At 45.6% G+C, this 15,515-nt stretch overlaps 2 protein-coding genes across 3 annotated transcripts in view; one reads left to right on the forward strand and one right to left on the reverse strand.

The window, feature by feature from the left end:
• LOC146197758 (dCTP pyrophosphatase 1-like) overlaps positions 1-15,515 on the forward strand; it is an 80,255-nt gene that overhangs the window by 15,786 nt on the left and 48,954 nt on the right. Inside the window, exon 4 of one of the 2 annotated variants that reach the window (XM_084599673.1) lies at positions 4,115-4,351. In XM_084599673.1, coding sequence (XP_084455799.1) covers positions 4,115-4,320 — 206 coding nt within the window. In that variant the 3' untranslated portion in view covers positions 4,321-4,351. Of the gene's footprint in view, positions 1-4,114; positions 4,463-15,515 lie in introns of those variants that run through there. The other variant, XM_084599672.1, reaches the window with a different exon arrangement.
• On the reverse strand, positions 11,288-13,471 carry LOC146197759 (Na(+)/citrate cotransporter-like). Its single transcript, XM_084597234.1, has 2 exons — positions 13,388-13,471; positions 11,288-11,449 (listed from the first exon to the last, which is right to left on the reverse strand). Exons 1-2 carry the CDS (start codon positions 13,469-13,471, stop codon positions 11,288-11,290), a joined length of 246 nt encoding a protein of 81 aa, XP_084453360.1.

Here is a 15,515-nt window from a genome sequence, read left to right on the forward strand (position 1 = left end):
CAGAACTCCAGGAATTGCTGAACTCATATATTGCGTCTTGCAACAGGGCAGCGGGGGTGACGGCAGACGAATATGTTGCAGCTAATGACGACGTAATGACCTACTCGGAATTGGCAACTGCATACATCGTCGAAGCTATCAATGACAGGAGGGAAGAAAAGGCAGAAGACAGCAGTGGTGAAGAGCCTGCAAGCGAACCAAGAGTTCTGATGACCAGAGAGGCAATATCAGCTTTCGACACCCTGCAGTTGTACCTTGCGTCACATGGATTTTGCAGTGGGGTATGCTGTGAACCTTGCAGTGATACGTTTAGCTGTAGCCACACATTCAATCGGACACAGTGTTGCGACAAAAATTACCTCCTTCTTTTAATAGGCAACACCTGAATTCATGTCAAATAAAACTTTTCTTGTTCTGAATGTGCTACGGTCGTGTGTGATATGGTCCGTGACCTTTACAACGAAGTGGCCTGTATAACCATGGATTTTACAGGTTCCAAGCGCTTCGTTATAAGGTCATTGGACTGTATATATTTTCACATTGTTTCATGCATCACCTACATGTCTCTCTAATTAGTCATTGTTTACCATGAGTACAAGGCACATGGTCAGGTGCATTTCAGGCTAATAATATAGGTGGGCAAAAATACATTTTCAGTAACCAATAGGAAAACATAGGCAGTATAAATTTTAGCAAACGTTCAAATGATTTTCGGTCTAAACATCTGCCCATATTTGCTTCAAAACAAAAACAAAAGGGATAATTTCGATCTATATAAGGGGCACAAACCTTAAGGATAGCTTTTTCAAGTGTCCCACAAAATGTGTATGGAACAATAAACATAATTCTGCGGACCAAAGGAGGCGGTCATTTTAAGCTGTGAAAAACCTATGGAGGAAATGGCGCTGTGAGCTCGTGTATAAACGCTGTTAGCATGACTGGAAACAAGCAATAAAATGGAGTTTTGGTAGCTGAAAGCTCTTGCTGTTCTATGTTAAGCGCTAGAAAATGAGCCTATTGAGCAAACATTGAAGACTTTGTTAGGTGGTCATTTATTTAGAAATTAGACAAATATTGTAATTTTTATTATATCAAGCATATGCGCTCAACACTTTAATTTACAGCGGAATTAAAGATTACCTATTTTACACATACAAATTAGTTCAGTGTTAATACACTGCCACTTAAAACAGTGCTCTGTAATTTACGTCTGAAGCCACATCATCTTCTAATGGTGCTTGCATCTAAGGAGGTTCCGGACATGAGAAATTCCAGACTTGAGAGATTGTAACCGCACATTATTTTAAGTAGGTCCGCACATGCCTGCAAGTGTCTGTAGAGGGCCCATAATAAATACCGTCCATCTGGAAATTACAATACAAACTATAAAAATAACAGCACATGAGCACCACATCAGGGGCAGGCTTGTAAGCTGGAAAGGAATGCTTGACATCAGCGGATGTTGTAGGAATGTGTTTCAATTTGATGGCTTTATGCTTTTCAGTATCCTGAATGATTCACTGGAAATATGCTCCCAAAATTTCTTTGGGGAATAGAAACCCCTGGTTTTTGTGCACTGTAGATTTTTTCAGCGACGTTTCCATGAGGACGAGCTGCGACTCATTCCTGCACATTCTTGATTAACACGATGTTGGTACTGAGTGTTTCACCCACACATTCCAGTTTCTTTATAGCGCTTGTGAGAAAACTGAAATGGATAATCCCAGGTGGTCGACAGTTCCGGAGCCCTTCACTACGTCATCTCTCATAGCCTGAGTCGCTTTGGTACGTTAAACCCCATAAAACAAACCAAACCATTTACTATGCTGTCTGAAATGTAACACCACCAAGCTGGCTACCACTCTACCAGCCAAATGCTGCAGACTTCCATAGTTATTGGCAGGGGATAGCGGCATGAAAACGTTTATTTCACAGTTTTCGGTTGACATGGTTGCATGGATTGTTTGCACTGCCTGCACTGGTATAGTGTTCACAATAGCCACTTGACAAGGTTCTCTAATGGCACCACATACTCAAAGCTGAAATAGATTCAAGAATCTGAAGGCAAAACAGCACTGTGTATATATACATTCCTTTTAGGCAAAATATGGAATTTTCAGGCACCAACGTCAAAAGTAGACGTATACAGGCTCTAACATTTAAGTTCAATATGAAAACAGTTTTAAACATTTTGTCAACTCCCAAATCAGATCATATATAAAAGTAGTGAGGCTACGACACAAAGAAAAAATTAACGGGGACAGGACAAAAGACCTCTATAAATATGACAGTCTGGACCTGTAGAGTTAATTTATCATTCTGCTTTAAAATCATCCTATAAGGGCCACTAGTTTTAAAGGGAGAGAACACTGCCCTAAATATGTTGTGAGGTTTTGATGGAAATGAAAAGATCATACCTCCTATAGTACAGATCGAATGCAATATCAAAGCAAATAGGCTTTACAATTTTAATTTGCCATAATAATCAAGTAAAAACAACTGAGGCGCTATCTTGTGGAGAAACCCTATTAGTATGATGACTACACCGCAGCAAAATATAGCTGATTTTCATAAGTGCTCACCGTTTTTTCTCCTATGAGTACTCGTCATATTTTGTTATATTTTATGCTCTCTCTATTGCATCCTTAAATAAAAGCCGCCACCCCTTTTCATTCATTCATAAACCTTTATTCATGAGGATGACCTGAGGGAGGCCTCTTTCAGCTTTTGTCACTAGATGGCGTGCGGTGTTTTGAATTGTCACCAACGTCAAAAGTACTAGACGTATGCAGGCTCTAACATTTAAGTTCACTATGAAAACAGTTTTAAACATTTTGTCAACTCCAAAATCAGATCATATATAAAAGTAGTGAGGCTACGACACAAAGAAAAAAAATTAATGGGGACAGGACAAAAGACCTCTATAAATATGACAGTCTGGACCTGTAGGGTTAATTTATCATTCTGCTTTAAAACCATCCTAGAAGGGCCACTAGTTTTAAAGGGACAGAACACTGCCCAAAATATGTTGTGAGGTTTTGATGGAAATGAAAAGATCATACCTCCTATAGTACAGATCGAATGCAATATCAAAGTAAAGAGGCTTTACAATTTTAATTTGTCGTATGAAAATGTGCTATATGTGGTAACTCCAGTGAAACAGTTGACCATATTGTACTCGAATGTAATGGTATCCATCCTCAAGTTGATGCAGGCGCAATCACTGTTCCTGAAGCTCTGGGGTTTAGAGATACCAGTGGCCGGGTAAATAAACCAGCGGTGGAAACTAGCAAAAAACGACTGGAAGATTGGTGGCTTAAAAGCAGAGAAGTGACAATGTTAGTAATGTAGAAACAAAAATTTAATAAATAGAATGATGGTTTAGTTAACCAATCTAAATCAATAATTAAGATATAGGGAGAAAAATGAGCATGATGGATATTGCTACCACCCCGTTTCAAAGGGGATGCTTCTATATTCCATCCATCCATCAGTGGATGAAGGGCTAATAGTGCTTACTAAAATTCAATGGTGCGTACATTGTTGTGCCGTAACAGCCTTGACTATGAAAAGTGAAAAAGACGCTACTCTACGCTAAAAATGTGTAATTACTGCCTGCCAGTGAAATTTGTATTTGTTTTCAGTGTTTTTTTTTTTTTTTTTTTTTTTTTTTTTTTTTTTTGACCTCCATTCCTCATCACGGTCGCTGCTCATGGTTTCCAGCTACATAAAAATGGGTGCATGGGTGCATATATTGATAAAAAAACTTCTTGGTAAAATTTTCTACAGCATTTCTACCAGAACCCCTATGGAATAGAACACCTTAGACAGCAACCTTTTGATTGCACTAAACAAATTTGATGCCTAAATTTCAGAGTTTTGTGCTTTTAAGGTGCCATGTTGAAGGGCTGAGCAATGTCTTGAGAGTTCATTAAGAGGTCTTGAATACTTTTTTCTCAAATTGTTAACTGAGCTTGTTTTGCACAGCTGTAGAAAGTTCTAAAAACAAATGTTGGAACCTTTTTTCTCTGAACTCATTCATCGAAAATTATTGTCAGCAGGTCTATTCCAGCAGCTCACAAGAGTCATGTGTTGTTGTCTCTGTACATTGCAGACTGGGCACCAGAGGAAAAAACCCACTTAGGTGAAGAATTGAGTGATGTCCTAGTTTACTTGATTCGTCTGGCTGACCGCTGTCAAGTGGACCTACCTGCAGCAGTGCTTCGCAAGATTGAGCTCAATAGGCAGAAGTACCCAGCATCAAAAGTATATGGAAAGAGTGACAAGTACACCGCCTACAGTGATGGTGACGGCAGTTAGCCTGGAGCTTCCCAAAAGGTTCTCACATGAGGCAAGTTCAGCCACAGAATACAAGTGATATAAAATCGATACCTTTTAGCACAAGTAGTATATGTTATCACTGAAAAAAAAAAAACACTGCTTTGCCACATTTATAATACTTGTTTCGCAGAAATGACTTGGAACTGACAGCAATATTCATGCTGTCAGTTCCACCACCCACTGGTAAAAATGGGTACAAGCGTCCAGCTCTCCTAGGGGTGTGCGCCTGGTGGGCCAAACCCAGTTTCGAACACCTGCAAAGGTGGTTCATGTACGTCTTACTTCTCGCTTTGAGCCTACTTACCTGGTGCCGAGATCAGAGAGGCGGTGTCTCCAGGCAGACACTACCCCAAACTGGGGCAGATTGGTTGGACTGAAGCGTGGCCTTGTGGTAGAGCATCATATTCAGGAGGTTCGATCCCTGGTGTCGCCGGGTACCCACCGGTTTTTCAATGGGTGCAAGCTATCCCCCGGCCTGGTGCTCGGCTCTTATAGGGTGAAATGCTTGGAAAAGGGGTCATGGCCCAAATAGTGGGCCAGTGATTCGTTCCGCCATCGGACAACCATAAGTCCGCCTCGCGCGGCAGAAGCCCTTATGTGGCCCTTTTTATTTCAGAACTGCTGCAGCTGAGGTTCAAAGGGAGCACCGAGGCTTAAAGGAAGTACCTTTGCAAGACAAACATGAACCGCCTTTGCAGGCTGCGAGGTTCGAAACTGGGTTTGGGCCCACCGGGGAGGGGGCAAGCAACAGGGTTTACAGAGCTTCTCCCAAGCGCACACCCCTAGAAAAGCCGAGCGCCAGGCCTGCATAGCTAGCTCTAGCCATGTCCTCTTCTATGTGGAGCACGTACAGCATTCTTTATGATTTTGTGAAATAGGTTATAGAACCTGCAGTTAGAAGTGCATGTTATAAAATTTTGCAATGTGATGTTAAATTGTGTGTATGATGCTCAAGCTGGACATTGGCTACTACTAATTGTGCAGATTTTTAATCTGCACAGTTTGAAAATTTCTGTTGCCAGAGCTTTTTCAGAGCTTAAGAGACAGTGCATTGGAGGGATGAGCATTAGTTTCAACCTCATCATCATCATCATCATCAGCCTGACTATACTCACTGCAGGGCGAAGGCCTCTCCCATATTTCTCCACTTAGCCCGGTTCTGTGCTAGCTGCATCCACTTGACCCCTGCGAACTTCTTAACCTCATCCACCCACCTAACTTTCTGCCGCCCCCTGCTACGCTTTCCTTCCCTTGGAATCCAGTTTGTTACCCTAAGCGACCATCGGTTATCCCCTCTTCGCACTACATGTGCTGCCCATGCCCATTTCTTCTTCTTAATTTCCACTAGAATGTCGGTAACCTGAGTTATTTCTCTGACCCACTCTGCACGCTTCCTATCTCTTAATGTTACCCCTACCATTTTTCGTTCCATAGCCTTCTGGGTTGTCCTCAACTTAAGTAGAACTCTCTTGGTTAGCCTCCACGTTTCAGCCCCATAGGTGAGTACAGGTAAGATGCAACTGTTATATACTTTCCTCTTTAGCGATACTGGTAAGCTGCTAGTCATAATCTGAGTGCTTGCCAAATGCGCTCCATCCCAATCTTATTCTTCTTGTTATTTCCTTTTCATGGTCCGGATCTGCGGTTACTACCTGTCCTAAGTAGACATATTCGTCTACTACTTCCAGTATTTCGCTACCTAATGTAAACTGCTGTTCCTTCCCGAGGCTGTTGAACATTACCTTAGTCTTCTGCATATTGATTTTCAAGCCTACCTTTTCTGTCTAGGTCATCAGTCATTATTTGCAGTTCATCCCCCGAGTTGCTTAGCAAGGCAATGTTATCAGCAAATCGCAGATTACTGAGGTATTCTCCATCTACCCTTATCCCTAACTGCTCCCATTCCAAGTCTCTGAATACTTCCTCTAAACAAGCTGTGAATAGTACTGGGGAGATTGTGTCTCCTTGCCTAACACCTTTCTTTATGGGAATTTTGTTACTTTCTTTATGCAGAACTATGGTTGCTGTGCAGCCACTATATATATCTTCCAGCACTTTCACCTACGGCTCGTCTACCCCCTGATTTCGCAATGCCTGCATCACCGCCGATGTTTCAACTGAGTCAAATGCTTCTTTGTAATCAATGAATGCTATGTATAAGGGCTGGTTGTATTCCGAGCATTTTTCTATCACCTGGTTGATGGTACGAATATGATCGATAGTAGAGTACCGGCTTGATCCTTTGCTTGATTGCAGTCTAAGGTTGTCCTGATTTTATTAGCGATTACCTTAGTAAATACCTTATACGTAACAGACAGTAAGCTGATTGGTCTGTAATTTTTAAGGTCCTTAGAGTCCCCTTTCTTATGGATGAGGATAATGTTTGCATTCTTCCATGGTTCTGGTACTGTCGATGACACCAGGCAACTTCGTATACAGGGTGGCTAGCTTTTCTAACACGATATCTCCCCCGTCCTTCAGCAAATCTGTAGTTATCTGAACCTCTCCAGCTGATATCCCCCTTTTCATAGTTTCTAATGCTTTCTTGACCTCGTCCTTCGTAACTGATGGAACATCCGACTGCTTTTCCCTACCGCCAATCTCCTTACGGTCCTGACTACTTTGGCTACTGTAGAGATCTGTATAGAACTCCTCGGCTACTTTGACTATCTTGTCCATATTCGTGATGACGTTGCCCTCCTTGTCCCTTATCGCATACGTCTGGTTTTTGCCTATGCCCAATTTCTTCTTTACCGCTTTAAGGCTTCCCCTGTTCATTACAGCATGCTCAATTTTCTCCATGTTATGGTCGAAATTACCGGAGTCCTCCACTACGGCGTCTCTCATAGCCTGAGTTGCTTTGGGACGTTAAACCCCACAAACCAACCAACCAACCATGTTATACTTCCTTATATCGGCCACCTTGCGCTTTTTGATTAGCTTTGATATCTCGGCCAATTCAATCTGGTCTATTGGATTGGAAGCTTTCATACTCTGGCGTTTCTTAATCAAATCTTTAGTCTCCTTAGACAGCTTACCGGTATCCTCTCTAGCTATCCTACCGCCTACTTCTACCGCACATTCAGTAATTATATCTCTGAAATTATTGTTCATTGCTTCTAGGGTAATGTCGCCATCCTAGTTTAGAGCTGAATATCTATTCTGTAGTGAGATCCTGAACTCTTCTGCCCTCCCCCTAACCGCTAATTCGTTGATGGGTTTCTTTCTTACTAATTTGTTGCGTTCCTTCTTCAGATTTAGGCTAATTCAACCTCATAGGCCTGTTCAATTGCTCTAAAATGAGCCTTTGTAAAAAAAAAAATATTGGAGCCTGGTGTTTCTGTCCGACTGGACTAGTTGCAGAAATTGATGCTGCATAGTGTACACAGGAGGGTTCGTCACAGTTTGTCACATATAATTGCCACGTGCCTCACGGAACCGAGAAAGAAGAGAACGAAACAGTGCAGTGTGTGGAACTGATCGGTTCAGTGTTTGCTGCCTTGTACTCGTTACATTTTCTGGTAGAGCAGCCGGGTACGATTTCCCTTTTTGCTGAGTTCAACCCCTCAAGGGCAACCACCGAGAGACACCACGGATTTGACACCGGTCCATCGCAGTTGCAACCGCCGCCTTCGAAGTCAGTCGCCAGAGTTCGGGCCTCTTTCCTGCACGCCTGTGGCCAACATGCATAGATCCAACACGAACATTGTGGCTAACGGAGAGTCTTCACCCCAGTTCGTCGTCCTCCAGCCTCGAACGCCACCATCCTTCCATGGCGAGCTTTATGAGGGCGCTGAAGACTGGCTGGACCAATTCGAATGGGTCGCCAATTACAACGGCTGGGATGAGCAAAGGAAGCTCTATAATGTCTACTTTGCTCTCGAAGATTCAGCGCGGACATGGTTCGTGAACCACAAAACGACACTATCAACATGGGACCTCTTTCGTCGCCAGCTGTTGGCGACCTACACCGCCAACGACCGAAGAGAGCGTGCGGAGTCGGCGCTGAAATCTCGTATACAAGCCCCAAACGAGAGTATTGGAATGTATTACGAGAACATGATCTGCATTTTAGGCGTTCTGATCCAAATATGTCAGAGGAGAAGAAAGTGCGCCACCTAATGCGCGGGGTGAAGCAAGATCTATTTGCTGGGCTTGTGCGCAATCCACCTGGCACGGCATCAGATTTTCTAACGGAGGCCACCACGACAGAACAAACACTTCGACACAGGGCTCAGCACTATAACCGTAACGTGTCCGCTATGGCACCAGTCGTCTATGGTTTTGGCTTCAACGGTTCTGATGATGCCTTAAGGGAGCGTATTCGATCCGTGGTCAGAGAAGAGCTGAGACACATTCAGCTACAGGGTCTAACGTCGTCGTCGAGGTTTCCATCACTCGCGGAGGTCGTTCACGAAGAAGTGAGGCAAGCCTTCCCGGAACCGTCTGTGCCTGGTGTGCAGCCACCGCCACCGAGTGTGCCAACATACGCGGCCGTGCTTCAGCAGCATAACCTCTGTGATCCTCCAAGAGGGAACCCTGATAAGCCTGAGTGTGTAGTTTCGTACATAGCAACTCAGGCTATGGAGATACCGTAGTGGAGGTCTCCTGCAATTATGACCACCGAGTGTGCCAACATACGCGGCCGTGCTTCAGCAGCATAACCTCTGTGATCCTCCAAGAGGGAACCCCACTGTGCCTCATCCAAACCAGCACCATAGTGGGTACGACTCCCCCAGAGCCAGGATGAACTCTTGATCCAAGCCCACGCCATCCTCCTCTTCTAGCCGAGGCACGATTTCAAAGGACTGACGTCTGGCGTGCCCCTGACAATCGGCCCCTTTGTTACCACTGTGGGGAGGCCGGTCACGTGTTAAGGTTCTGTCTGTACCGCCGCGCCGGACTTTGCAGCTTCCATCCACGTGCACGATGTCCTCGGAGTGGTGAACGATCACCCGAAATCGAGGAGTACCTGTCGACGCATACGAATCCTCCAGACGTCCCACAATACGGGTCCCATGTCATGAACGATAAGCCTGAGTGTGTAGTTTCGTACATAGCAACTCAGGCTATGGAGATACCGTAGTGGAGGTCTCCTGCAATTATGACCACGCGGGGGTCTTCAACGCGCACTGAAATAACACAGTACATGGGCGCCTAGCTTTCGGCCTGCATTGAAAAGCGGCAGCCACGGCCTAGATTCGATCCCGCATCTTTGGGCACAGCAGTCGAGCGTCCTAACTAAAGCGCTACCGCGATGGGACTGGGAAAACATTAATGAGTTGTTGTTGTTGTGGCTGTAGGAAGAAGGAAAAGAAAATGCACGAGCCTGCTACTGGCTCTGTAGCTGAGCCACCTCCGCTGCTTCGCGCGGACAGAAGAGAAAATAGAGAAGAAATAAAAGGAAGAGGGAGAGAAAGACGCGCGCCGCAACAACAGCCGTCGTCCACCACCAAAGCGGTGGCGGGTGCAATGACGGCCTACAACAGATAAAAATTCGGTGGCAGGCTAGCCCCCGCCGCAAGCGGCGGTGACCGACCTGGCCCAGCCCCATCAGGGGACTTTTCAATTAAAGAGCACCGCAGAATCTGTATTGGAGTAATGTAATGCGAAAGCACGGATGCTGCCGTTGGTTGCTTCTGGTTACTTCTAGTTGCCTAATTCACTTCTTGTTTGCCCATTTTAGTCTTTGGTACTTTCAAATTACGCGCCAATCCCTTCCTATGCCCTTTTTTCGGCTCTACTTCCGGTTGCGTGACGTCAAATCCTTGACATCATATACACTACAGCATCCCTTTCTGTCTTTCCGCCTTCACTTCCCCCTTCTTCCCTTCCCTTAAGGCTCAGATCAAGTGTCCACAGACCAAGTGTGGCAGCTAGATATTACTCCTTTCCTTTCCTGTGATCCAGTTATTGTAATTAATTACCTGATTAACTTATGACTCTATTTTTTCGGCCACAACACTATGTCACCCTCTATCGATTGACGCCACTCATTGACCTCTACCACTTCTCAATTACTCACAACTGCTGCGGACACGTTCTGCAGACATAGTCTGCGGACACGTTCTGCAGACATGGTCTGCGGACACAGTCTGCAGACAGAAATCTGTGAACAAAGTGAAGTAATGCTTTCGAATTAATAAGGCTTCACCGCCAATGCCGGATACTTTCTGTGAAAATGACCGCTCTAATGCTAACGCATAAAACACTTCCCGATTTTTTTACCTCACATTATGTCCGTGATTCTCAGGATGTCCAGTGCGCTGTCCTTTTCCTCTGGAATCCACTTTATCTCTGTCTCTTTCACGGCAGTAATATATACTGCCATTTCGGGGTTGGCAGCTTCTCTGGCCTCTGTTTAAGAAACGCTGATGACACGATTATCGATCTCCTTCCAAAGGCTCGGCCTTAACAATTCTTCATCAGCAGCCCAGTGTTCGCCTGTGAATGGCTGTCAAGTAAGAAACTTGGTATGGTGTTGCGTTAACTATGTGCTCAAGATTCTGTGAAGGATTGGGGAGTACGGAAGGGGGAGGGAAGCTTGGGCTCTTCCTCCCCCCCCCCCCCCTCTCTATGTGCCTGCTCTAAATCGCTGTTCTTTGCGACAACGGTTTCTAATAGGGCGTACCATTCTTTATTATTTTTCTAATGAAATCCACAAAATATATTTAAGTACGTTTATTGCTAACCATGCTTGTGACGACGGCAAAAAAAATATATATATATATAAAAGTTATTTCTTTCGAAGACTGGCTGGTCCCTCACGAGATCATGCATTCCTTAGTCCGCACTTTCGCCATTTGTCCTGTACAACCGTACAGCATGTTTACGTTGATCGGACATGTACGAGACTCTTTGGGAAGCCTTTGCGCAGTATTCAAGTTCTGGTCACTTCCCCTCACATCACAGACATCGGAGTAGGGTTCTCTGTTTCCCACGAGCACTAGAGTGCGGCAAGAGCGGCAGAGCTGTTGAAGTTGGCCTCCAACGCCGGTTTGACCCACTCTGCATCACTGAACATGCCGAAGATTTGATCTCCAAGAACGTACGTCACGCCCACGGTAGTGAACATTGTGATTGTCTTCACCAAGAGTCCAGGGACAACCTGTGAGTGAAGAAATAAGTGAGAGAGAGCGAGAGAAAGACAGAGGCATTTTAACGATTTGAGATGTCGGACTGGTAATAAGCCTGGCATGCTACCCCCTATGACGGTGAAAAAGAAGTGAAGGAAAGAAAAGAATTAAACAGAAATAAATCACACAATGTCATGCACATGACCATGAAGATGAGTTTCAAAGGCTTCCTATCAACCCCGCGTTCTTGAGGAAAGTTATTAAAGTTATTAATGCTCTCATGGCTTAAGAAGCTGAAGACCGATCACACCAGGGGCCAAATACATGTTCAAGATGCAGGTTTGCATCCTGAAATAACCCTAAACTAGAATTTCATGCCCTCCGGTGAGCGATAAGCCCCTCCGGTGTGCGATAAGCCTTCGGCAGCAGCATATGAAGTATCTAAAGCATTCACGCACATCACATGTAGAGCACAGAGGGCTGCTGGATATATTGATTTTGTGAAGGTTTTGTGTATGACACGTCCAAGCGAATTCGGTGCAGGCAATTACGACGGCACCTATCCAAATTCTGCGTCATTTGTAAGCCGCAAGTGTGTCAGTTCGATGCAAAGGTCTGTACTGATATTCCGGATCACACCACAAAAAGCGATCGCCGGAATTCAATAGGCACAAGTCTGGTTGCAACTCTTCGTGAGAGTGGAAAGGGAATAACGGGAACTAATGAATCGTCGGACACAGTTTTTGCAGCAGCGTCAGCGTGGTCGTTGCCCGCAATTTTGTCGATTAATAGTGGTCTTAACCAGTAGCGCTAACTAGTAGTACTGAGTAGGAGAGCTACTTGTAAGGCAAAGTCATAGAGGCAAGTGCAGAAAGAAACAATTTTAATGAATGTCGAGAATATCCTGAGCAAGGATCACCAAGGCAGACTGGTCTGTCAGCTGGTTGGAGGGACAGGCTCGCACCATGTAATCAGAGTCTGAAGACACCGCTCTACAGTGCGAGAAGCTGCCACTAAAGGAGAGGTCAAAACATTTTAGGGCTGACGGGCACTGCAATGTATTGGTGATAAGGCGGACAGGGAGCAGCCCATCGGCCTTTACATGGGTGGGGGTAAAGACAGATGGATATCTTAATATGTTATAATGTCTTTGAAGGTATAAATCAGATTAAAATCGAGTTCCTGATCGAGTGGGGAGGATAAAGTCCAGTGAGGGAGCGCGCGGTCGGCTGCGTCTGCTGCCTCATTTCCTGGCAACCTCTCATGAGCAGGTGTCCATGTGAGATAACTGCTGCTCCCAGTTCGATGTCTTGCCCGCCTGATCAGGCTACCCAAAAGTCGGCCCCCGAACCCGATCACATCAGAACCTTTTTCAAGGAATGAATCAATACACCCTCATCTGCATTTAAGACCACATTATCTTATGTTAATTGTCATACTAATGACGAACAAAAGTGAAAAGTGATTCGTTTTCTATGGTTATAATGGCCAAATTTTGTTATAAAGACTGTTCATTAGTAAGAAATGCTGGCGACATGCAGCTAAAGCAACCACCTTCTATTTTATTTCATTTTATTTTTGCTGCACTCACCAAAAACCTGCTGGAAAGAGCGCGAAACCAGGCGACCAGCACCCGGGCGTCGAAAGGCATCGAGGCACCCTAGCAGCAGTGGGATCTTGATCTTCGCGCCGCTAGCGGCGACGGAGAGCCTAACTCAAGGAGGAAAGCTCCCATTACTTCCGCGGCGATTGCAAAGGCCGTAGGAAAGAGGGCACGCTTTCCCTCGAGACCGTCCGTAGTCTCGGCAAGAGAACGCTGCAGTCACTCAATCCCCGGGATAAGTTTTTGTCAAATAATTACTTTCCATGTTTTCACCGCTGAAACTTCGATGTTAGAAATTTATTTAGTAGCCACGCATCCCTGGTTATATCATATTTTGATCTCTTTGAGTGCCTTACGATGGGCTTACCATGTCCGAGACTTTTAGTCGTGCATGCTCGTAGACGATGGCATTCGCCGGGGTCCCCACCGGCAGTATCAACGATTTTCTCATTACAGCTTTAGTTGATACGGGGGCGGACTATTCAGTTATGAGCAGTGGGTTAGCCAGGAAATTGAAGAAAGTTTTAACCGAGTGGACTGGGCCTCAGATCCGCACTGCAGGGGGACACCTTATTACCCCGGCTGGAAGATGCGTTGCGAGAGTTGCAATTGACGGATTTATTTATGTTTGCAACTTCGTTGTTCTAACCCACTGTTCGCGAGACGTCATACTCGGCTTGGACTTCTTACAGGCTAATGCTGTGATAATTAATTTGCAAAAGTCATGAGTGACATTTTCGCCGAGCCAAGCCATTGCGAGATCTAGCGTCGACGGTTCATCAATGCCCGCCTTACCTATTACATCTGCTGACGTTACGGTCCCGCCACGGTGCAGCATTATGGTCTTGGTAGAAAGCATCTCACCATGCGACCGAGACGTACTGGCAGAGAGGAACGTGGGCCTGCTTCTTGAGAAAGGGATCTGCGCTGCAAGAGGACTTGTTCGCTTGCGGGACGGTTGTGCGAAGCTCTGGATTACGAATTTCGGGACCGAGTTTCAGCACATTGCGAAAGGAACGGCCATTGCGTATGTTGCCGACTTTATTGAGCCAAGGAACATCTGTACTCTGGCGCCGCCGTCGCCAGCCAGATGTAATGCACCTGACATTCTATCAACTGTGGATATTAATCCCAATCTGTCGGTGGTTGAGCGGCGGCGACTCCTAGACCTCCTTCAGGAATTTTCTGGATGCTTTGCAACGTCTTCGAAAGTTGGGCATACCCCAGTAGCCAAACACCGCATTATGGTTGACGCGGAAACCAAGCCGATTTCCCAACACCCATACCGAGTGTCGTCAACGGAACAAGAGTCTATTCGAAGCCAGGTGCAGGAAATGCTTACCGACGACGTGGTGCAGCTGTCTATCAGCCCCTGGACTTCGCCTGTAGTGCTGGTGAAGAAAAAAGATAACACCTTGCGTTTCTGCGCCGATTATCGTAAGTTAAATCAGGTAACGAAACGGGACGTATACCCGCTCCCACGTATCGATGACGCATTGGACCGGTTACGCAATGCCAAATATTTCTCGTCGCTTGACCTAAAGAATGGGTACTGGCAGATAGAAGTGGACGAAAGGGACAGAGAGAAAACAGCGTTCGTCACTCCCGACGGCCTTTATGAATTTAAAGTGCTTCCTTTCGGTCTCTGTTCTGCACCAGCAACCTTCTAGCGAATGATGGACACCGTTATCTCTAGACTGAAGTGGCAAGCGTGCCTAGTGTATCTCGACGATGTCGTCACTTTCGCGGCTAGTTTTGAGGAGCACCTTGACCGACTGCGAATGGTACTACAGGCACTGCGTTCAGCCCAACTGACGATAAAACCACAGAAATGCCATATCGGATTCCAGGAGCTCCGCTTTCTTGGCCATGTTATTAGTTCTGAGGGCGTGAAACCAGATCCCGACATGACTGCTGCTGTGAGAAATTTTCCGCGCCCTACCGACAAAAAGTCCGTTAGAAGGTTTTTGGGGCTTTGTGCCTATTACAGGCGTTTCGTAGAGAATTTTTCAGTGATTGCCGAGCATGTTACGCGTCTTGCCCGAGACAATGTTCCTTTTGCGTGGCAAGATGATCAAGAGGATGCTTTCAACGAGTTGCGCCGGCGACTGCAGGCCGCCCCGATACTTGCCCATTTTGACGAAAACGCCGCTACGGATATCCATACCGATGCCAGTAATTTTGGACTCAGTGCCGTTCTGATTCAGTGGCAAAATGGCACTGAGAAAGTTATCGCTTACGCAAGTCGCTCTCTTTCAAAAGCAGAGGCAAACTACTCAACCACGGAAAAGGAATGTCTCGCGGTAGTTTGGGCCATAACTAAGTTCTGACCCTATATTTACGGCCGACCTTTTAGAGCTGTGAGCGACCACCATTCGTTATGCTGACTAGCCAACCTCAAAGACCCCTCTGGACGACTTGCAAGGTGGAGCCTCCATCTCCAAGAGTACGACATTACGGTTGTATACAAGTGCGGCCGTAAGCACAACAACGCC

The sequence above is a fragment of the Amblyomma maculatum genome, chromosome 3, assembly GCF_055883805.1.
Source record: "Amblyomma maculatum isolate TAMU_Amacu chromosome 3, ASM5588380v1, whole genome shotgun sequence".
NCBI classification, from domain to species: Eukaryota; Metazoa; Arthropoda; class Arachnida; order Ixodida; family Ixodidae; genus Amblyomma; species Amblyomma maculatum.